Raw genomic sequence first — 24,169 nt, 5'->3', positions numbered from 1 at the left:
TCCTAAGGTGGATAAACCGGAATATGCTGCACAGTTTAGGTCCACCTCTTGTTACAATGTATTGTATAACACTACCACAAAGATGATTTGTGGTAGACTGAAGGAGTCCATTAATCTACTTGTAGCAGAAAATTAAGTTGCATTTGTACAAGGCAGGTCACTGGTACACAATGTGCTTATTTGTCATGATCTATTGAGACATTACAATAGAAAAACATCCCTCGTGTGTTTAATGAAGATAGATTTGCGAAAGGCGTATGATATGGTTAGTTGGGACTTCTTACAGGAAGTACTAATGGGATATGGGTACCCTACTACTTTTTTACAACTGATAATGACTTGTGTGACATCACCTTACTTCACTGTAAAGGTGAATGGAGATGGTCATGGTTTCTTTGTTGGCAAGAGGGGGTGGAGGCATGGGATCCTATGTCCCCTTCACTATTTGTTTTGGTGATGGAGTATTTGTCCAGAATACTAAAGAACATGAGTGCTTTGCTTGATTTTAAGTTCCACCCTATGTGTAAGCACTAGAAACTAACTTATTTAGTCTTTGCTAATGACCTTATGATACTTTGCAAAGGCGACAAAGGTTTTTCTTTAAGAATTGTTGAAGCACTGCAACATTTTAGCTCAGCTTCTGGTTTGATTGCAAATATGGAGAAGTCTAGTATCTTTATGGCTGGGGTAGATGATGGCACTAGGAAGTCCTTGCTAGAGGTTATTGGCTTTTTCCAAGGTGCATTTCCTATCAAATACCTTGGTCTTCCCCTATTCCCTAACAAGTGGAACAAACTGGACTGCAATGTATTGATTGATAAGATCACTGATAGGATTAAGAATAGGTATTCCAAACAACTTTCTTATGCCGGAAGGTTGCAAGTTATTAATGTTGTATTATTCTCTATTTATAATTTCTGGGCCGCAATGTTCATTTTGCCCCAAAGTGTTTTGAAGGAAGTGGATAAGAGATGCAGAGAGTTCTTGTGGGGTGTTGATGAGGAGAAAAGGAAAGTCAATCTTGTATCTTGGGAGTATGTTTGTTTACCTAAGTGCAATGGTGTCCTGAGTATCAAAGGATGCAGGAATTGAAATTTAGCATCTATGGGAAAATTCTTATGACACTTGTGGTGGATAAAGATTCCCGTTGGGTGAAGTGGATACATGGTATATATATATATAGATATATGAAAACTGATTTAACCATATGGGATCATAAGCCTCCACAAGACTGTAGCTGGTATTGGGAGAAGTTGAACTCTTTGAAGAATGAAATGAGATCATGGTATGTACTTGGAAGATATAGCCTAACACCACGTGGAAACTATTCTATTACCAAGAGCTACTTGGCTATTATTGGAGAGCAAAGGAAGATGGATATTGCTGCATTGCTCTGTGACAATGTTGCTCAACCTAAGCATAGATTTATTGCTTGGTTGGCTGTTAGAGAAAGATTGCTCACTAAAGGCAGGTTGCTTAGGATGCATATTCATGTGGAAGATTTGCATTGTTGCCTCTGTGATTCTGAAAGTGTGGAGAAGATGTAGAAGAATATTTTTGCTGTTGTCTGGAAAGCCTTGATATATCATACATGGAGAACTCGGAATTGAAAGCTGTTTAAAAGGATAACTACTCAAATTAAGAAGGATCTAGTTGATAGATTAACATTACCTTACTTGCATAGGAAACTTCATAGATGTAGAGGAATTATGCAAAAGATACATGTGCAACTAGTCTTATGCTGGAGGCCCATACTCAGTAACTCAGTTGGGGTTCTGAGTTGGGTGCTCATTAGGATGTAATTCTGCTTTTTGGTTGTTATGGTAATATTTTACATGGTTTACAAAAAAAAAAAAAAAAAAAAAAAAAAAAAAAACATTAATAACCCAAATTACTTACTAAGTCAAGCTTGAATTGATGATAAATTCAATAATTTCCTTGAAATTCTATTTGATTGAGAAACCAAACAATTCAACCCTCCTTTTTCCTACTTACAAGAATGAAGTCGATTACCTAATTGAAATATAGTTCAAAATTTTCTGCAACTTTCATAAGTTTATAGAATATGAAAGCGATACCAGCATTTTGCATGTAAATTTGAGGAATGATGTAATATGACTTTGCAAGCTGTGAAATAAATTTGGTTTTGAAATCATGTGATACTCCTATTTGTTTTCAAAGTGATAAGTCCGGTTTCATAGTAGCTTCCAACTATAAATCCAACCTTGATTATATTGTCTTTAAATATTTTATAAAGTATAATAGCAATTGTCTTATGGCCCATAATGTTCCCTTTAGAATTTCCTTTGCGTAAATCTCCTTCTACCACTTTATCTTTTCTAATTTTTTGGATCTCTCTTTGTTCTTAAAGTAATTGACAAAAGTGACCAATTCTGTGTCTTTTGACAGTTTCATTTGAAAAAAGAAAAGATGTAACTTCAATTAGGTAGACTTATACTAAATTTGACGTAATTTTACAATGCTTTAACTTATACGGTCTGCTGGTCCAGTATAAGATTGGATTGATTTTGTGAAGTCCAACTAACTGAAGATTAACTACGTGCATAAGATGGAATTATGATAAAGGCAAAGACTACGAATGACAATATAACTGAAATAAAAGTCACTTTTAATATGTAATAAAATTTAGTAGGCGTTTGGCCATAGAAATCAAAAACTTTTTCACTTTTTTTGGAATTTTGGAGTTGGAGTTGGAGTTGTGTTTGGCCATAGTTTTTTGAATTGTATTTTTTTGTTGAAATATAGTTGTTTTAGTTGTGAAAAAAGTGAAAATTTTGAAAAATAAGTTTTTCTTGTTTTTCAAATTCTAATCACTTGATTGTGTTTGGAATTTTCAGTAAAACGCCGATTCCTAGAAAAGTGAAAAAAAATTCCAGCAAAAAGTGAATAATTATTATGGCCAAACGGGCCCCTGGACTATTGCATTCTCTTTTTCGGTGCATATATAGGCTTTAAAATGTCAAGTTGAACTATAGTGAAAGTCGTATGTTAGATTAAGTTTTCAAATTTTGAAGAAGAAACGTAAAAATTGGCTTTTAGTTGAAGTCGAAATTTTTCTTTGTAAAATTTGAAAAATTGTGAGTGCATATCTTTCACTTGAAGTTGAAATACATACACACCAATATGTTTATTGAAATAAAGTTTACTATGACAAGTAGCCATGTTAAGCTTTTATTAGTTCCGTACATGCAAAATACTAAAATAGTGATTAATGCAGCAAAATCAAACATAACAACCCACAATAGATACAGTTTGCCATGAAAATTTGAGACTAGTTAAATTTCTATTCCTTGCTGTCTAGTGTAGTTACATCAAACATAACAACCGATTGTCATGCAGAAAAAGGGAAATCAATTTATTTAATAGTTATATATTAATAAAACAAAAGAAGAGGAAAATTGAAAAACAGAAAAACTTGGCGCGATCACCGGTCTCCGTAGAACACGGTCACCGCACATTTATTTGACCATAATAACTAATAAGAACAGACAAACACCATCATGGGACCAATTTTATTAAATATCAGTTAAATCAACGGCCATTATTTGATCAGACCATCAATCCAAAGGTGCGTATTTTTCCCCAGATAGCTGTCTTCAACTATCAGAGTAGGATTAGTGGATAACACGCGCTCTTTGGTTTCCACGTACTGTTGTTGGGCGTGTTTGGCTTGATAAACGTTTAGTAGGTGATCTATATTTATTTTCACATAAGATTTTAAATCATAGTATGAATGCTTTTAGTGTATTTTTTGTAGTCTATAAAACAACAACATACCCAGTATAATTTCACAAGTGAGTTCTGGAAAGGGTAGAAATACGAAGACCTTACCTCTACTTTAGGAGGTAGATAGGTTGTTTCCGAAAGACCCCCGGCTCAAGAAAAATACATGAAAAAAGGGGTCAGATGAGAATTGACGAAAGTAAAAAAGCCTGACAAAATGCCATAGATAAACATTATGAAGAAAAGTAACAGTAATTGCAGCAAACTAATACGATAAACGAAGAATAAGAGACAGTAGATAGTAACAGATAACCGAACGCAGTGGCAGAACTAGGATTTATATTAAGGGGTGTCAAAATATAAAAAAGTAAATATATGACGAAATTAAGGGGGTTCAACACATAGTATATATACATAAAAAATTATTTTTACGTATTTACATAGTGTAATTTTTTGGCAAAGGGGTGTCAACGAATGCATGTGGCTCCACCACTGACCGAAGGGCAGAAAACTATAAAGATAACACCATGCCTACTAGTATAAAAGGATACACGAGACAACACTCTACTACCTACTAACTTTATACTCTAATCCGCGTCCTCTACAACCTCCTCTCTATATTTATTAATTATGCACCGATGTACTAATGCCTTGTCATACATTGAACTGACCTCCTTGCTGCTCAGTAGATGATCATAACTTTTCAATTTCACATTATATATCTTGAAATTTAATTATGCTAACGAGATACGAAGTAAATTTAATTAATTATTTATCCATAATGGTCCACATTCCTTGTAAGGTAAATGAACCTTCCTAAGATACTAATAGGCGCTAGATTATGCAAGTGAACATAAAAATTAGGACAAAGGTGCAAATATATCCCTTAACTTTGCGATTTAGAGAAGATATACTCCCGTTAAAAAAGTGTTATATATATACCCTTGCCGTTACAAAATAGTGCAAACATATCTCTGCCCTAACACCAATAGTGCAAATATACCTTTTTTGCTAACATAATTTTTTTTTAAAATCATTTAGCTTATCTTTTAATTTAAAAAATGCCATGTGGCTTTTAAAAAAAGTCTAGTCATTTTATTGAGTAGACATATTTTTTTAACGCCACATAGTAACTTTTTTCTTGGTGACTTAAAAAAAAAAATTATCCATTTTTTGAAACTAAGCAGACCCGACCCACCAGGAAAAAAAATTATTGTGGCTTTAGAAAAATATGTCTATTAAAAAAAATGGTTAGACTTTTTTTTTAAAGCCACGTGGTATTTTTTTAATTAAAAAAATAAACTAAATGATTTAAAAAAAAATCCGTCATCAAATATACTATTTGCACCATTTTATAACGGCAGAGGTATGTTTACATTACTTTTATAATGGGGATATATATGCTCTAAATCGCAAAATTGAGAGGTATATTTGCACCTTTTCCCTAAAATTTATTCATCGTATATGTACGCAACATTGCACAACTGTAGAATTTAATTTGATGCTATTCGTATAAATAAAAGATGATTAATTAATAGCCATTCATGTACTAAGACTTCATAGTAATTTATCTAACATTTTCACCTTTTTCGGAAGTGTATCAAGTGCTTTTTTATTCTCCATAATAAGTTTATTTCTAATTTATACGGATTTAATCAATCTTGTTTTATTTTAAATCAATACAAGTTATTTTGGTTTAGCAGCTGACCCAAACATGGTCTAGTTGGAGAGTGTCACCCAAATTTTTGCCCATCACAACAATATGCAAATTGCAATATAATCTTTTCCGCCATCAAATTGCTGTCTAGTATTTGCCACACTTTTGTTAAGATTCTATGCGTGTGACACTTTCACTACTTTTGGTATCGAAATAACCTTTGCATATTTTTTACTTATATTTAATTTCCACTTTAATGAAACATTTAAATGCACGCTATAATGGTAAGTCTCATACTTTGAATACTCCCTCCGTTCAGTTTTACTTGTCCATTTTGGACTTTTCATGCTATTTAATAAATAATAAATGAAGTGCATAATTTACCAATATATCCATTTTAATTGATGCATATTTTTATTGGATTTAAAGAATGATTTGAAGTGAGTAATTAATATTATGGTTAAAATAAAAAAAAAAAAATTATCTTTTTTTGATGTGTTAAAAGTCACAAAAGTGAAAATCTATTTTTAAAATGATAGACAAGTAAAAGTGAACAGAGGGAGTACAATACATACAATTAGGGGTGTTCACGGTCCGGTTTGACTCGATTTTTTGTTAAAACCAAACCAAACCAAACCAATTAAGTGATTTTTTTTAATATTCAAACCAAACCAAACCATTATTGTATAAATTCTATCGGTTTCGGTTTTTTCGATTTTGTTGGTTTTATCGGTTTGGTTCGGTTTTTGCGGATTTTAAGAATGTATTAATACAAAGAACCTTTGAATTAAATGGTAACTAAATAGGTCTTTGACGTGATCCATTCAAATCTAAGAATCTTCTTTATTAATTCATTAACTTTATTTTGGTATAGGCCTATGGCTATGGGTATAGGAATTACAGAAACACAACATCTACTTTCATGATTCTTTTGATATAGCCTTTTGATATTACGCAGTCTTCCGGAATTTTTATTATACGACTCATCGTGTTTATGAAGCATTGAGAAGAAAGCACAGAAGTTAAAACGAAAAATAATAAACAGAAAGACAAAGTCGTCTACCAAATCCTTTTAAATTCCAATTGCCATTTTCTTCCCTTTAATTTGTTACGGATAAAATGCTAGTTTATTAGTAGTAATTCAGATGGCATGTAAAAGAGGGAACTGTAAAATTGGATAAGGGGAAAGATTTTATTTTACCTTTAGCAAATTTTTATTTTATTTTACCTTAAACTTAAATGGGCTACACTTTTCTTTCTAATTATTTGAATTTATATTGGACTTGGTCTGAGCCAAAATTTTGAAGAAGATATATATATATATATATATATATATATATATATATATATATATATATATATATATATATATATGTTTGGTTCGATTTTGGTTCGGGTTTTTTTGATTTAACACCAAACCAAATCAAATGTTGTCGATTTTTTAAAATCTAAAACCAAATCAAGTCAAACCAAGCCGATTTTCGGTTTATTAAATCGGTTTGACTCGATTTAACGGTTCGAATCGATTTTTCGATCTCATTTGAACACCCCCACGTACAATCTCTATATTTGACACTTCCAATTCTTCACTTTGTCGAGTCCATTTCCCTAATATTTACTACATAAATATTTGTTTCTTGAATTTAACGCCTCCTCCCTCTTACGCCACCCTCTACCCCCCATACAATTCCTTTTTAAACTAAGACTCTGAAAATCTTTGTCCGAGAGACACAATTGTTACATTTGTTCGTGTTTTCCGTTATTATTATTATTGTCATAAAGACAAAAGATTAGCACCAATAAAAAAGCAAAACCTTCACATTTACAAATACTCCATCAATAGTTCCATTCTTCTTTATTCTTTCCTCCTCTCTCTCCTTCCGAAGATTTGTGTGGTGACACCACAGAGAGAGAGTTTGAAGGTGAGAGCCATGGCGAAGCTATTCATGTGGTTCTGGAGTTTGGTTTTAGTTGGGTTTTTTGTGCACAGTAGATTAGTAGATTCTTATGAATTTGAGGAATTCTTTTACAATAAAACTGAAGGGGCATTCTTGGAAAGTGTGTATGAAACTTCAGCAGCTGGTAGTCCAACACCCCTTATGGTTGGTCTTACAATAATCCATGGTGCTGCCGCTAGAGGAGCTGGTTAGCTACATTCTCTTCTAATGTTTTTCTCATCGTTTTTTTTTTTTCAAGTTCTTTAGTTCATTTCACAAAACAATAAAAGCTAAATATTAAAAATAATGTTGTCAGCGGGGATGAACCTAAGACACAGGAGACAATTTTGAACATCTTGGACTATTAGAGCTAACATTTTGCATTTATTTAGGGGTTCAAAAGTTAATATATGTACATACACAGAAAATCTATCCAATATATACATTATAATTTTTTACCGAGTCGAACACCCTGCCACCCACGTAGATCCGCCCCTGGACTATAGGATTGAATCTCAGTTTCCATTTGATGATTTTGCAACAACCCAGTAGAGATCTTGCATTAGATTATTTTTTTTTACAGGGATTCTTGATAGTCCAATTTATCTAAAACTCAGCTACTGGAATTTTCTATAAGGGGCGATTTGATATCTCTGACAGCTGTTACTTTTATTTTTTACCCTTGTAATTTTGGTTTTGTTACTGGTGTGAATTCACCTTTTTACTTACCCCTCTGTCAATAAATGTGGAGTGTTGTAACTGATAGTTACTTTTTGTGTAGTTTATGAACATCTATATAAAAAGTAAATTAATCTAGTCCAATTTAACATGTATAATAAGTCAAAATTGACTCTTGTCAACATCTTCTAACAAGTTGCTTACCAAATTAGTAAAACTGGACTCTTGTCAACAATTTTTATCCTGCCTTATCTGTGTGACAATGATAAGGCCAAGTGGTTGATGAAAGAGACTTGCTGAACTTTCTCCCTGTGGCTAATTAGCTTAGACAGCTGTAATTATTAGTTTTAGTTGGCCTAAATAGGGTTTTGCAATAAAATATTATTTCTGGGAAAGTGATTGAGCTGTTTTTGACTTTCTTCTTTTTACCTTTTGTACAGTGTGTTTGGATGGAACACTACCAGGCTACCACATCGATAGAGGTTATGGGTCTGGGGCATACAGTTGGCTCGTTCAATTGGAGGTATACTAATAACTCCTCCATTGATTAAATTACACGGTTTCAGCCTCATCTTTTAATGCTATTTTAATTGTTTCAGCGGTCAACTTTTTGAATTGCATGTCTTTTTATTGTGTCTTTATTAAGTTACCACTTACCATTTTAACCTGGTTGAGTTGCAGTTTCTTGTGATGTTTGTTACTACTTATTTCTTTTCCCAATTTTTGTATGTTCACACTTGTTCTTGTCAGTAGCAGAGTGCTCCTGTTGTTTACATAGATGTTGGAGACAAGCTGTATTTGATGTTAACGTTTATGTAATTATTGCCAGCCTTTTAACATGATTATAAGATTTGACTTTTTTCCTCTCTGGTATTCTTTTGTAACATGGTGAGCGTGAAGCTTTTTAAGAAAAGTTTCCCGCTTTGTTATTGTGTTTATTATTGCTTTAGATCCTAAGCTCAGTGACTTCTTGTGGCAGGGTGGAGGATGGTGTAACAGTGTTAGAAGTTGTGTATATCGCAAAAAAACAAGGCGGGGATCATCGAATTACATGGAAAAACAGATTCCCTTTACTGGGATTTTGAGTAACAAGGCTGAAGAAAATCCAGGTCCTTTTAGTTGATGATATGACACCATATCTTCTACGAGATCAACATATTTTGGAGATTAGCTTACTGTTTTTTTTCCTTTCCATTTGCAGATTTTTACAACTGGAATAGAGTAAAAGTTCGCTACTGTGATGGTGCATCATTTACAGGGGATAGTGAAGATAAGGTATGTCAGATCATTTGCCCATTTCTCCTTTTTAGTTTTCACTAATCATGCAAATGTGCTGTTGGTCTGAAAAAGTAAATGAGTGGAAAAGAAAAATAAAAGCGGGAATATGTTACTTTTTCAATTTGCAACAACCATGATGATTCCACACTGTTGTGCACTTTTTGATATTGGCTTTATTTTATCTTTTTGCTTCTTCATGTTCTTGTAATATTATTCCTTGCACTTTTTGATTTAGAGAGGCAGTGGAGGAAATTGACCCGTATAAAAGTAAACTCTTTTTTTATTTTTCTTTTCTGGAGGTTAGGAAAAAAAGATAGTAGCCCTTCTCCTTTTTATCTCAATGTTAGTATTTGTCTAGTGGCAGAGCCAGGAATTCAAATAAGGGGATTCGAAAAGAAAAAAAAAATCTTATGCCAAGGGATTCAACAACTTATATATATGCCAAAAAAGCTACTTTTGCCTTTTGTCAAGGTGCTACCTGTTTCTGATTGTAGATAGACCTAAGCATTGTAATGCTTCCATTAACAGTGTAAGCATTCCGGACCATTTACAGATCCTGATTGAAGGATGAAAATAAGCTTAAGCTAAATGGTTCCAACTTGATAACAGCCTCGTTGTAGCTCCTGCTATTATCTGACTAACGCTATGCTTAAAAAATGACTAAATGACATTTTTCCCCCAGGCTGCAGGGTTGCAATTTAGAGGCAAGCGCATATATCAAGCTGCAATGGATGAGTTAATGTCAAAAGGAATGCGATATGCCAAGCAGGTAGAATCACAATGTGCACCTCTCATCTCATTTGCTTTCGTTGTTCATGTTGTAATATCAGAAAATTGTTTTTTAGGCTCTTCTCTCTGGATGTTCTGCTGGTGGTCTAGCTTCAATAATGCATTGTGATGATTTTAGCAATTCGCTCCCACATACTAAAGTGAAGTGCCTGAGTGATGCTGGATTATTTATGGACGCGTAATTTCCTATCCTTTATACCCTTCAAGTATTTCTTGAACTAAAGGTTCTACCTGCGCGCCGACTCTTTTGCTAATTAATGAATGGATATAATGGCCTTTTTTTTTTTTTTAACAGGACTGATGTTTCTGGAGGGCGCTCCATCAGAAATTTCTTTGGAGGTGTGGTTAAGTTGCAGGTAATGTGCCAAGTCATGTTCTATATTTGGTCAGTTTCTTCGGGTTAACATCTTTTGGTTTTAATTGTGGAATGCCGTAAACATCTGAAGAATTTGTTCACTATAGTAGAAGGATAAAATGGTATCAGATGCTTCATTTCTCATCCCAACTATGCAACCTTGAATAAATTGGAAATGTCTTTCTTGAAAAGCAATTTCAGCAAGATAGCTACTAATTGTTCCCCGACAATAATATTTCTTTACCACCTAAATGGATCATTAAATGAACTATCTGTTAAAAGAAAACTCTTATGCACTGTTGTACATTATCTTTTATTAAAAACTTGCTCAGCGGAAATTGCATTTTTTGTAACAGGGTCTTCACAAGACGCTACCAAGAACTTGCACCAACCACCTAGATGCAACCTCAGTAAGTCCCTTCCAATTAATTTTCTCTTGACATCTCCAAAGCTTCTTGTTTTTCTCAATTGTCTTTTCGCTTTCCAGTGTTTCTTTCCACAGAATTTGATCAGCAACATCAGGACCCCTCTTTTTCTACTGAATGCTGCCTATGATTCCTGGCAGGTAAGTTATTAAGTGCATCTATTTTTGCTGTGATTCTATATTTAGACGTATCTTTGAGGTTTATTAGTTCCTGTTCAATACACACTACAGTGGTTGACTGTTTTTATAGTGATGGAAATTCTTTCTTTTGCACTTATACAGCTTCAGGAAAGCTTAGCTCCTCATACAGCTGATCCGCATGGCGTATGGCATGACTGTACACAAAATAATGAAAGATGTTCAGTGTCCCAGATTCAATTTTTGCAAGGTATGGCCTAGTCAAATTTGTTAACCTTATTCCCAAGAATTTGAGACTAGGAACTCACATTTGGTAAAATACAAATCGAGCAGGTTTTAGAATGCATATGCTTAATTCAATTAAAAGATTCGCTGCTTCAAGACAAAATGGTTTGTTTATAAACTCATGCTTTGCCCACTGCCAATCTGAGAGGCAAGATACATGGTTCTCCGATAATTCCCCCATGATTAATAACAAGGTACGCCTAAGTGCTTCATTTCTATCTTTCTTTTTGTTTTTTTCATTATGCTAAAGATTTTATATAAGCATCATAATAACTTGAACTTGGATGATATGCAGCCGATTGCACTTGCTGTTGGAGATTGGTACTTCGATCGATCTGGTGTCAAGTCCATTGACTGTGCATATCCATGTGACAGAACATGTCACAACTTGGTCTTCAAGTGAGCCATAAAATCAAATTCTTTTCCTCAACGTAGCAGAAATATGTTATCATCTTGATAGTCATATACCCCTTGCAATTAGCTTAAGGTTTACATGTGTAACGAAGTTCACTGTAGACAATAAAGTTTAAGTGATTTAGCTTCCAATGCATTTAGTTCAGCAATACTCCACTTGTGTCCCTTATTGGGCCAGTTAGTACAGGAGTCTTCCATTTCTCATCTTATGTATCCATCCCAGATTTATTGGATTGTAAAACAAAAAACCTCTATGAACAACTAGTTTTATCTATCCATTTACTGGGGCCAACATTGTGGTTTGTTTCATATTTCTGCAGAAGCACCTATTTCTAAATAAATATCTATATTATATTAAAGCATGAAACCCCTAGTTTGAAAGTTATATTACTAATATCTCCTCCTAATTTTTTTTTTTTTTTTTTTTTTTTTTTTTTTTTTTTCAAGTTTAAACCTTCTCTCTTACATAACAATCCAATCTGGTATACAACGACGGACAGGCGGTAAGATGAACAGGACACACAGATAAAAAGGAGCAGCAACTCAAAACTTTTAAAAGGCACGAGACCTCAATATTTTTGGACAAAAAAAAAAAAGCACTGCTTTATAAAGATTTGGATTAATTGCACTATGGACTTTGATACGCTTTGTTTAGATTCTAAGCTCCATGATAGCGCATCAGAAGATATATCACCATCAGCAGCCTTGAATATTTACAGGTTTGTGGATGTTTGTAACTCCTGCCTGAGTGGTTAAAAAAAAAATATCCTATATATCTCTACACCGGTCTCATCAACATCCTCGTCATCCTGAGCCACAGTCGATGGCTCTGGCTTCGATATAACGTTGCTCAGATTAGGAACCTTAAGATGCTCTGCAGCTTGACTCTGCAATTGTGAGCTCAATGTCCTCAATCTTTGCCTCACCAAATATGACATATGTGTCTGAATTTGGGCTCTTGAAAACATCTGGTTTTGAGATGACAAATAGAATATTTTTGCTCTTCTTGACAGTTACACGGCTGACCCCTGGGATTGGCTTCATTCCCAGCTTTAGCATAGCTTTTCGGCTCTTCTTCTCACTCCTGCTCTGCTTTGACCTTCCACTTCCATCTCCAAGTTCTTCAGCATCATCATCATCTTTCTCATCATCATCGTCGTCGTCATCATCATCTTCTTCATCCTCGATGATGGGCTCCTCAGATTCAATTTCTTGTTGTTTAAGATGTGCCCTAGTTTTCTTGTGATTACTAATATCTCCTCCTAATTAACTTAATACCCTATTTAGTTTTTTTTTTTTTTTTTTTTTTTTAAAAAAAAAAAACTAATCGCAGAAGCCACCGATTCATGTTGTCAAAACCAAAAAAAAATCAGCCCCCAAAGTAGACGGTGACATTGCAATGGTGCCTTTTTCTCTTGCACTTTCTCGCATAATCGTTGATACTTTGCAATGAATTATTGGGAGTTACTGTTGTTTTACCCCTAAACTAGGTAACAAGTTGAATTTGTAAATGAGGTATAAGATATGTGGACACTTTAATCTATTTTGATTGATGAGGAATGTAATGTGGATTCGTTTATAGTGATTTGCATATATATATGTAAATATATGATATATATATATATATATATGATGAATATGTAGATATTTATGGATTCAAGCCTACTATATGTATATATTGTAATACTATTATCGTATCGGATGGGTGAATTGAGTCAAAAGACACTACAAAGCCGGACCAAAATTAGAAAGAGAAAGAGAGAGAGCTTCAATATAAATTCTATTACAATGTTTTAGATCTGAAAAAAGCTAACCCTTAAAAGTAGGGAAGTCTTTTTTGTTATAGTTTTGCTTTCTATGGGTCTTGCGTACATCGCCAAAAGCTCTTTTAGAATAAAGGAAGCCACAATAAGGATAAGGTTGGATCGTACGGTCGACACCGTACGATGTCGATGGTGGCAAAACGGTCTTCACACGTGGTAATTGAATAACTGATCGACCGGACTAACGGTCACGATCAACTCGGCTATGAAGAAACCGGACTAACGGCCACGATCAACTCGGCCATGGAGAAACCGAATGCAAGGCGATAAGTAGTTGCCCGAATAAATCGGACCTTACGGTTTTCTCCGACTTCCCGATCGAAGCACTACCGATGCAATAACCCGTCCGAGCGCTCGTGTTTGTTTTCTTTCTTTTCTTGGTCCCCGGTCTCACTTTTCAAGCATTAATCCGACTTTTACCGTATACAGATAGTCCCCACACTTTTCGGACCGAAGCTTTGCCGGAGTAACGGGAAGTGGATGAGTTGGCTTAGGTGGTTCCACGGGCTCGTTCTTATGCGTTCATTTTGGCGGGAACGATTACGTCACGTCCTTCTGCCATCGCCCACGTGTCACGCCCCGAACGACGAATTTCGTAACCGCCGTTACGCACGTCTTTTCGAATCACGTCTCGTTAATTATGGGACACGTGGCATCCCGGTTGGTTGGGATACGCCGTCTCAGATCCCATGCCTATATAAGACGTTTACCCCTTCACTTCTTTATTTTTACTTCACTTCACTTTTCTATTCACCTTCAATTCATCTTCATCTTCACTTCAAATCACCTGCATCTCACCTTCCTCGTTGATTCAACCGCTCTCATACCCAAATTTGTTGCTTACATGTGTTTGCAAGAACCTTATTAACCCCTCAACTGCTGTTTTTCGATTAAGAGCGCTGTTACTCTTCTTGCCACTGTCATTTTCAATTCTCCTTTCAATTGTTGCTTCTCTTTTCTTAACTTGGAACTTCTCCCTAACCAACCTTTCAATCTCCTTTACCATTTCTTCCGAATGTCTGCCAACACCGAAACCACTTTCCAGGACGTTCCCTCGGTTTCTTCTCAAAGAGCTGAGCCGGTTTCTCAACCGAAGGGAAAAAACATAGCCGAGCCTACTGCTTTAGACATAGTACCGTCCAAGCCCAACTACAACAAAGAATTCGAAGGGCGAGAAGCCTTCCGCGTTACCGACGAGGGAGGTATGATGTAAGGCGATATCCCTCGTCCATTACCGAGGATAAACTTGATCAGGTCCGGGCTGATTGTGGATGGGATAACCGTCCGGTGCAAATGTTCGCCCCCGGTCCTGAGGAATCAATTACCGACCATAGGGAAGGTTTCTTGTACGTTTACACCTATCCCTTCACGCTCAAGCTCGAACCCTCAATTGTTCCGGTTATATTGGAGATGTGCCGGACTTATAACGTAACCCTTGCCCAAATTGGTCCGATAATCTGGAGGACCGTAGCCTGCCTCTGGCTGTTGGCCAACAACGCCAAAAAGGAATTCACGATGACCCATTTGATCCGCTTATATTCCCCGAGGCGATTCCGGGAGGGGGGGGTGTGTGTCATAAAGCTCGCCAAGCGAGGCCGGAATCCAATCTTTTCAAAAATGGATGAAGACAGAGATCGGGGCTGGTTAGAGCGCTTCATCCGGGTGAGGACCGCGGACATTATTCCGGTTGAGTATATGCCCTTCCCGAAAAATTGAAACGATAACCGTAAGTTTCTCAGTTCTCCTTCATTAATTTATTCTTGGATTGTTTCATCAAACCCTTTGTATTTACACTCCCCCTTTTCTTTTTATCAGCCGTGGCATGGATACCTCCGGCCGTTCCACACATGAACGAGTGGATTGAAGCGCTTCTCGGCCAACACACCCATGAAGAACTGACATAGGGAATCCTGTCGCGTGACCGATGGGTTGCCCAAAATCATGGTAATACTACATTTGAATTAGAATATAACGTATCTTACTCGCTTTTTCTTCTCCTTTCCATAACCTCTTCGATATTTAGGTTTACCCCGGGCTCGGTGGATCCCGGACGGGGGCGACGGCCAGCAAGGCCCGTGCTTGCGGCATCGAGTTTGATTCGATCGAGTCATCCCGCGTCATCGGCTGCTGACAAAGAGACGAAGGAAGCCCTCGGACAAGGGCGGAAATCGAGAAAAGGGCTAGGAGCGTTGTCCGGACTCTAAGAGATGAAGAAGAGCCCCGATTTGATTATCAAGACGGGTCGGCGTGGCCCCGTCCATCGATACATTGGAGAAAGAAGCCACCGTTCCGCCTCGCTTGGTGAGGAAAAAACCTTCTTTCGGCTCTAAGGTCCGTTGAATTCATTGAAAAAACCCTTTACCAGATGCACCTCTGGCGAGGTCCGTTGGTTCGAGGATATTTCGGTGATGCCTCTTGAGGCCGAACAGGACGACGACACCCGACACCGAGGCTCCGACGGATGCGCTCGGCCGCCCGGGACACCCGGCTACGTTCGGCTTTCCTTCCTACCGAGGTTCTTTGGTCTTTGCTCCCGGCCTCTCTTACTCAGGGGTTGGACAACCTCGATGATGTGTTTTTGGAAACACCTCTGCAGCACGGGAAGGCACAACGGGTTTCGGGCATCTTCCCGTCCGAGCCACGGGGGCGGCTAGTCGGTCCCGGCGGCGGGTGCGAGGGAGAGCCTAATGCGGACCTTCCCGACTCCCAGTGTGGAACCTAAGAGGACCGGATCGGCTATGATTACCGTCCCCGAGGGCCCTGCCGCTTTACTGTCTCGTCCGGTGGGAGTAACAAGCTATTTGAGGCCCTGAGTCTCGGACTCGGATAAGAGGAAGATGGTCGAGTCCCACAGCGAGCCTAATTAACGAAGGCATGCACGCGGGCAATCGGGTAAGCTTATCAGCCTATCCTTGCGTAATTCGATGTGAATTTTAGTTTCTCGTTTAACTTCTCCGTTTCTTTTACAGAGTGTGGTGCTCGTTAATGAAGCCTTCATCCGTGCTCAGCAAGAGGTAGATGACCTTAGAGGGTAGCTGGATGCCCAGGGTCAGGAAACGGAGAAGTTCCAACCCTTTGCGGGTGAAGGAGGATGAAGCGGGCGGCGGTTGCTCTCCGAACCTTCAGCCCGAGCTTGATGCAACGAAGGCTGAAAACCTTCGATTAAAGGATGAGCTGGCCGGGATGATCGAGAAGAACCGGCTTTTGGAAGCGGAGAAAGTTGGCCTCAGCCAAGACAACGCTCGTTTTTCTTCCAAGCTTAGCGAGCTCGAAACCATTATCTCTCAACTCCGAGGGGAGCTTGACTCGGTCAAGTCTGATGCCGTGAACATGGCCGAGAGGCATCGACGACTTGAATCCGAGAGTGCCAAGTACAAGGAGAGAATGAAAGTATTCGAGCGAAAAGCCGAGGACAGGGCCTGAATATGTGATGAGCTGAAAACCGCACTTGAGGAGACGTTCGAGGCTAATGATCTTCTTAAAGCCGAGCTTGAGTCGGCCACTCAATTCCAGAGAATCCTCGATGAAGAGAGGGATTAGTTAGTGGCGAAGGCGCCCGGTAGGGCGATTGGCGAAGCCGAGGAGTGTGGAAGGCTGAGGCTTACTCCGCGATTGCGGTAGAGCATGAGCGGTGGAAGTCTCGGAGGATCACCACTCGAGCAGGCCGGCGTGGCTTTGCGATCTCCGGCCGGATACTCGAGGCTAAGAGGACGAGGAAGAAGCCGAGAAAAGCCGCCGACAACGATTCCAAAGACTCGAGAGGACGGTGTCCAACGATGCAGATCCCGGCCACGCCGGATAGATCGGGGGCACATGTGCTTAGCCTTCATTTTGTTTTTTGCCTTTTTTTTTTTTTCTTTTTTTACTTTGTTGGAATTTCAAGTGTAAAAATCCTACATATATGAAATGTGCACTTTTCCTTTAATTCCTTTGCTTTGAATGCTTGGTATGACCTTTTGCCCGAATGGCTGGTCCGTTATAAGGACCAGCATAGACTTCGGAGTCGCTTTTTCGGACTATGTCCATATTTTGGCTATTCTCTTCGTCCGGCTCATTTTATCCGGGAATTGGATCGAGTGGTTTGCCTGTGGGACTTTTTATGCTTTGTGAATTCGAGACGTCTCGAATCACGTTAGGCATTTTTAGAGCGATATTTTTTTGGCTATTCAATCGTAGATTAGGTTAAACACTGAATCCCGTCTTACCAATTTATGATGTAGCTTGGGTCCCCGTTCGAGGGTGTTAAGATTTTGGCTCGGTTCAATGTGACCTCGTTGCCTTTGTCGAATTTCGACTGTAGTGCCCGGAGTAGGGTATATGAATAAAACGATGCCCGATTTTCGGGGTAGTGTGCTTTAACAAGAAGACATATCCGAAATGTAATAATCCGATTTTTCAATAATCTTTAAGTATCTATACATATTATGAGGACTTTGTCCGTTTCCTTCTATTTTTGCCGGAGCAAATTCTAGGTGGACACAATTCATTCTGATCGTTTGGTCCTTACATCAAAACCTAATACAGAAGGTCCGGTTTTGGTTTTGCCGTAGCAAATATACAAGTGGACACGATTCGTTCTTAATCGTTTGGTCCTTACATCGAAACCTAATACAGAAGGTCCGATTTTCGAGGACCCAACGGTGTTCTGCTTTGAGTTCCTCCGTTTTCAGCTAATCGGGGTAAACCTCGATGTGGGTATAGTAGTCCCCTAGTGCTTATTCGAGTTGTAAAGTCGGTTAAGCACTATCAAGTCCCACTCGTAGGGTTTGGCCCTGAGTTTCCGGTCATTCGTCCTCGTCTCATTCTAGTAACACGTTGTACTTGTTGCCTCATTAAAAACCTTGTCGGAAAATCCATTTTGGGACAAAACCGTACTAAGGAAAAGAGTGCAACACGTGTTTTCAGACCTAGCACCTAACTTTATCCGGTACTCGACTTCACGAAAAGAAAAGGTTAGTCAATAAACAAAAGTGTCATACCTTGGCGGTAGTATCTCTTCCGAATGAGCTACGTTCCGGTTATTGCGCAACGTTGCCGTCCGTGGATTCCGGTAATATGATCCTTTGCCCGTTATCTCGGTTATCTTGTACGACCGCCCGATTCGGGCCTAGTTTTTCGTCGTTGGGGTTTTTGGTGTTCAGAGGTAACTTTTTCGAAGTACCCGAGTCCCCGATTTGGAAATGTCAAAAATTGGCCCTGGGTTATAGTATCTTTCCGTCCCTACGTTTACCGGGTTTAACGACACGGACCCCGGGTTTTCGCGAAGTTCGTCCGTGAGATCGAGTCTTACGGCCGGCCAGCCTCCTCGTTTGATCCTCGGTGGTGTGGCCCGAATCGGAGACTCGGTTCGCCGACCCCACGGGAATGAGGGCTTCGGCCCCGTAGACCAACGAAAAGGGCGTTTCTCCGTGCTCGATTTCGATGTGGTTCGTAGGCCCCAGCGGTACCTCATTAGTATTTCCCTCCGGTGATGCTTCGATGTTTCAAGTCTTTCTCGGATTACGAATTATTATTTTATTCGTAGATTTCGCTTTGTCCGTTCGCACACGGGTGATACGGAGTTGATACAATTTTCTTGATCTTCAACCCTTCGAGGAAATCATTGACTTTGCCGCTGACGAGCGGGGGCCATTGTCCGAGTTATCTCGGCGCGAATGCCGAACGCAACCAAATAATGTGGTCCCGTATGAAGTCGATAACTTCCTTTTCTCTTATCTTTTCGAAGGCACAACGCTTGACCCGTTTAGAGAGAAATAGTCGGTCATAAACAAAATAAACGGGCCTTACTTGGTGCCCGTTTGGTAATGGACAATGTCCGTCCCCGACGAGAAGGGCCAGGTGATATCGCGGTGCGACCGACTCGGTTGATGAATCGTCGGGAGCATGTCTTTGACACCGTCGCACTTTCGGACAAAATTCTTCGAATGTTATCCTCAGTCAGGTTCCGATAGTAATCGGCTCTCGATGATTTTTTCGGACTAAGGCTTCGGCGCGGAGTGATTGCCGCGAGTCCTCGTGTACTTCTCTCGTCGCGCACTCGGTTTCTCCAGACCCCGAACACTTGGCGAGGGGACCGAAGACCGACCGTCGATTGACGATACCAAGCGGGAAAGTGCGAAAGCACGTTAGCACTTTTGTCCTCGGCGGCGTGATTCTTTTGGGTCGCTCGGGGAGCTTTCCATGCTGCCAGTAGTCGATGTATTTGTTGCGATCCCAGAGTTAAACCCGTTGTGTTTATTTACGCGTGCCCGTTTTCTATCACCGAATTCATCGAGTGCACCACCGATCTCGGGGTTGATTTCTTCCACGCCGGTGAGGATCCCAAATTAACTTAGCCAATGCATCGGCTTGCATTTTGCTCCACGAGTCACATCTTTGCGTAGGTCCCGTTCTTTAAACGGGTGAAGTATCACTTGGATTTTTTTCAAGATACCTACGCATCCGTTCGTCTTTAACCTCGAAAACGCCATTCACTGATTAACGACCAAGAGGGAGTCGCATTTTAACTTTAATTATTTCGGCCCCGTACTCGGGAGCTAATTCCAAACCTGTGATCATAGCCTGTGCTAAACCGTTGTTAGTCGATTCTTCGGTTCTAATGGATTGCCGAACCGCGTCTCCGGCGGGGGTTCTGAAACCGATTCCTAGCGCGGAACACCCAGGTTCGAGGCCCCGTCAGTGTGTAGTGACCAAATACCGAGGCTTTCCGAGGGTTAGCGAAGTTCTTTCTCGACCTCGGGGACCGTAGCAGGGTGAAGTACGCACGAAAGTCGGCTAAGATGCGGGACTTGATGGCCGTTCGAGGCTTGTATTCGATGTCGTATCCGCTAATCTCTATAGCCCGTTTGGTTAGTCTACCCGATAATTTCGATTTATGCATGTGTTCTTTTAGGATAAGTAGTCACTACACATATCGGGTGGCATTGAAAGTAAGGCTTAAGCTTTAAGAAGCACCAATGCCGATACCAGCACGACTTTTCAAGATGGGGATAACGGAGTCTCACGTCACAGTTCTACTCACATAATATATGGGGAATTGTGTGCACGTCTTCTCGGACGAGAAACACGACATCGCTACCTCGGACACGGCAAGGTAGAGAAAAAGCTACTCGTCCGGCTTTCGGTGTGTGCGATAGGCGGTACGGATAAGTACTTATTTTAATTCTTGTAAGGCTCTTTGGCATTCCGATTGTCCCAGTGAAGTCATTCTTCTTCTTTTATAGGAGAAGAAACGGTGACTTCTTGTCGAAGATCTCGATATGAACCGACTTAGTGCCGCTATCGCCAGGTAAGCCTGCGCTCGCTTTGACGTTATTCTTACCTCGATATCCTCGATCGCTTTGATCTTGTCCGGGTTGATTTCAATCCCTCGGTTAGACACCATGAAACCCCGAGAACTTGCCCGGCCCAGGACATAGAAGGCGCATTTCTACAGGTTAAGCTTAAATATTCGTATTTTGGACACGGTGAAGGTCTCCTGTAAAATGTTTTTAATGGTCCCTCATTTCCGGACTTGTGACGTGTCATCGTGATAAAACTTCCATGTTTTTCCTATCTATTCTTCGAACATCCCGTGCCGAGCGTTGGTAAGTTGCACAGCATTTTTAATAGAAGGGCATGACATTATGCTTGATAAGTCCCATGCTCGGGTAATAAATAATGTTTTCTCTTGATCCTCCGGTGCGTCGGATTTGGTTATACCGGAGTAAGCGTTGAGAAAACTTAACATCTTATGCCGGCGTCGCGTCGATCATTCTATCGATGTGAGGCATCAAATAGAATCCTTCGGGCATGCTTTGTTTAAGTCCGCATAATCGACGCGCGTTCGAAATTTATTACCTTTTTCGGTACCACATTAAGTTGCTTGACATATTCGGGTATTTTACCTCCTGAATAGAGCCTATTTTCAAAAGCTTTGTTACATCATCCTTTACGAAGGCGTGTTTCGGTTCTGCCATAGGCCTCCGTTTCTGTTTCACCGGGGGAAATCTCCCGTCGAGGTGACTTGTGAGTTCTTACTTAGGCGCACGGCACTTTGTTATATCTATATGCGACCGTACGAAACAATCGGCGTTAGCTTGAAGGAATTTAATTAATTTGTTCCTGAGCTCAGAGGTTAACCGTGCCCGGGTTTACCTTTCTATCTGGTTGATACTCGAATAAGATGACTTGCTCAATCCTCTCTTTGTAGACTTGGTTGCGTCGAGGTCGTAAACCAGACGAATGATGCGGGTATACGAAATCATCCTCTTTATGCCGGGTCCCGACCCTTTGCACGCAGTTGTCGAACCGTACACGGTAGTTGCTACTTGTAGTTCTTACCCCCGGTTGACTCTCTTTTTTGATGGATTTTTTGGGAATAGTGATCTTCCTCGTATGAACATCTCTGCTTGCGGCGGTTGTTCTCCCGGATGGTTTATCCCTCGGGGTGGGGAGTTCTGGGTGATGTAACGTCGATGGCACGACTCTCGTGCGTGTATCCGCTGATCTGCAATGCAATGCGTTAAACTTCATGTCCCCAGTACAAAGAACACGTTCTTTGGATAGTGCCATCAATTTTGACCGTGAAGAATTTCACCTTCGTTGTTTCACTGGCCATATTGAACCCGTAGCACTCGGCAGACTCTGGGCGATACGATCGAGTAGCCTTAGGCTGATTGACCACTTTCGCCCGGATGATGTTGGCCGAACTACGGGTCGATCAAAATACGTTTAACTTGTGATTTAAAAATAAGGATAGAAATTACCAACGCATCATTGTGCGGTTGAATGATGCTGCTCCGCATCCTCGTTGCTAAAGAGATGGAACCTCGGGTAGGTAATCCATTTGCGCTTCTCGCCGAGCAATGGAAACTTGCTTTGTCCGTTTCATCATAGCGACCTACAGGAGCATCGGTACCCCCGATTATCATGTTGATTCTATCTTTGAGGGTTCTCTTGGTTCAACCCGTTTGTTTGACTCCCTTCCTTGTAGTGGCTTTTAGCCCGCTCGCTCGAGAATTCATCGAGGTGACCATTTTTGAGTAAACGGGCCATCTCTTCTCTTAATTGGCGACAATCTTCGATTACGTGATCATGGGTTACGTGGTATTCACATATCATATTCGGGTCCCGGCCGGCGATCCGGACCTCGATGGTCTCGGCCGCATACAACGATGCGACATGGCGGGAACGAGATCTGAGGTATTGACACTGAAGTTATATTCCGATATCCTTGGCGGGTTTCTGTTCGGAACCGAGCTACCGGCATCACTTATAAATGACAAACCTCGGCTATTTAATGGCCGCTCGGTTCGTTTATCTCCCCGGTTGGAGAATTGGACTGGACCAATCCTTGATTTTTCCGACCTAAAGCTTGGTTTTTCTGAATGAGAGTATGGCTGATATCTTTCCCTCGATGGCCTTGACTCCGGATCTTAATTCTTCCTCGATCTCTCAGAGCTTTTGTTCATGTTTATGGGACCCGGGGGAAGTTCGAGCTGGTCATCCTCTGCCGAATCATTGATTCGTATACGTTGTGGACATCGCCAGGTCGCCTCGTACTCCGGTAAATTTTCCTTTGGTTTGAACGGGGCGTCGAACTCAGGGATTGAGTCTTTTGGTAAAAAACTTGTGCCCATTCCTCCGGAACTGGAGGAGCTCCATCCGTTCCCCTTTGGAAACGGTTGACAAATTCACGCAATAACTCATCGTCCTTTTGGGCTATCAGGAAAATATCCGTTACGGGCTGCGCTTTTTGGCGTCGGCATGAGCTTTTATGAATGCATCCGCGAGCATTTCGAAAAAAGTGATTGAATGCTCGGGCGATGGTCGTAAGTCAATGCTCCTTTTGACGGAGTTTCCCAAAAATTTTTCAACAATACGGATTCAATTTCATCCTCTTATATCATTGCCTTTTATGGCACGGGTGTATGAAGTCACGTGTTCACTGGTCGTTGTGCCGTCATATTTACGGATATCCGGCATTTGAACCTCTTCGGGATCGACTTCGGAGCCGCGCTCGGAGGAAAGGACTACTAAATGCCCTCTTGTCGAATCGATCCCACGGAGAGTTATATGTTTCCACCTTAACTATTGAGTCTACCTTTCTTGTAATATTTCGAGCCTTCTCGGCTTAACCGGTGGACGAACCGGCTCGGGACCGTTGCTCTCGACCATCCGTGCTTCGTCCACTACCGGGTTCGGCGGCTTCCATAAGTAACTTCTCAAGTCTTGTTTCATCATTTTTGTTTTGCAATTGGGCTATTGCGACTCCTTGTTCGACGATACTAAGTGCTCTCTATTCTGCAACATTTCAAAGATAAGATGTAAGTTAATATCATCAAGGGGTATTTGGCACTTTCGACCTTGTGCCGGGATAAAGTAATTGAATTGAGAGTATTTAAGGGATCGGTGGCGGGTGGCGGCATTCTCCTACAGTTCACGGTGTTCTGTAGGTTGAGGCCTCCCTCGAATGGGGCGGCTGTTTTGGTGACGGGTTCCCATTAGTAATCATGTAGCCTTAACTTTGTTCTCGTTTTCGGCCACAATCTCGTTGTTGTTGACGTGACCGATTGTCATTGCTTGCCATTTGGTGTTTTCACTGAAGCGACCGAAAAATTGAAAAATCTTAATGGGTGAGCGATAGAAACCGAGATCAAAGACCAC

At 40.2% G+C, this 24,169-nt stretch overlaps 1 protein-coding gene and 1 pseudogene across 1 annotated transcript; one reads left to right on the top strand and one right to left on the bottom strand.

Moving 5' to 3' along the window:
- The first annotated feature begins 7,009 nt into the window (after window positions 1–7,009).
- LOC132064433 (pectin acetylesterase 12) lies at window positions 7,010–11,991 on the top strand. Its single transcript, XM_059457413.1, has 12 exons — window positions 7,010–7,546; window positions 8,457–8,539; window positions 8,996–9,125; window positions 9,218–9,291; window positions 9,977–10,063; window positions 10,140–10,261; window positions 10,379–10,439; window positions 10,795–10,848; window positions 10,926–11,003; window positions 11,145–11,250; window positions 11,334–11,479; window positions 11,581–11,991. Exons 1-12 carry the CDS (start codon window positions 7,333–7,335, stop codon window positions 11,686–11,688), a joined length of 1,263 nt encoding a protein of 420 aa, XP_059313396.1. The 5' UTR covers window positions 7,010–7,332; the 3' UTR covers window positions 11,689–11,991.
- A 404-nt stretch (window positions 11,992–12,395) lies between these two features.
- On the bottom strand, window positions 12,396–14,528 carry LOC132062134 (nascent polypeptide-associated complex subunit alpha-like protein 1; annotated as a pseudogene).
- Between the last annotated feature and the right edge of the window lie 9,641 nt (window positions 14,529–24,169).

This window comes from Lycium ferocissimum, chromosome 7 (assembly GCF_029784015.1).
Source record: "Lycium ferocissimum isolate CSIRO_LF1 chromosome 7, AGI_CSIRO_Lferr_CH_V1, whole genome shotgun sequence".
Lineage (NCBI taxonomy): Eukaryota > Viridiplantae > Streptophyta > Magnoliopsida > Solanales > Solanaceae > Lycium > Lycium ferocissimum.
The sequence above is the reverse complement of the archived record's forward strand: the minus strand, read 5'-3'. Positions and strand labels throughout refer to the sequence as shown.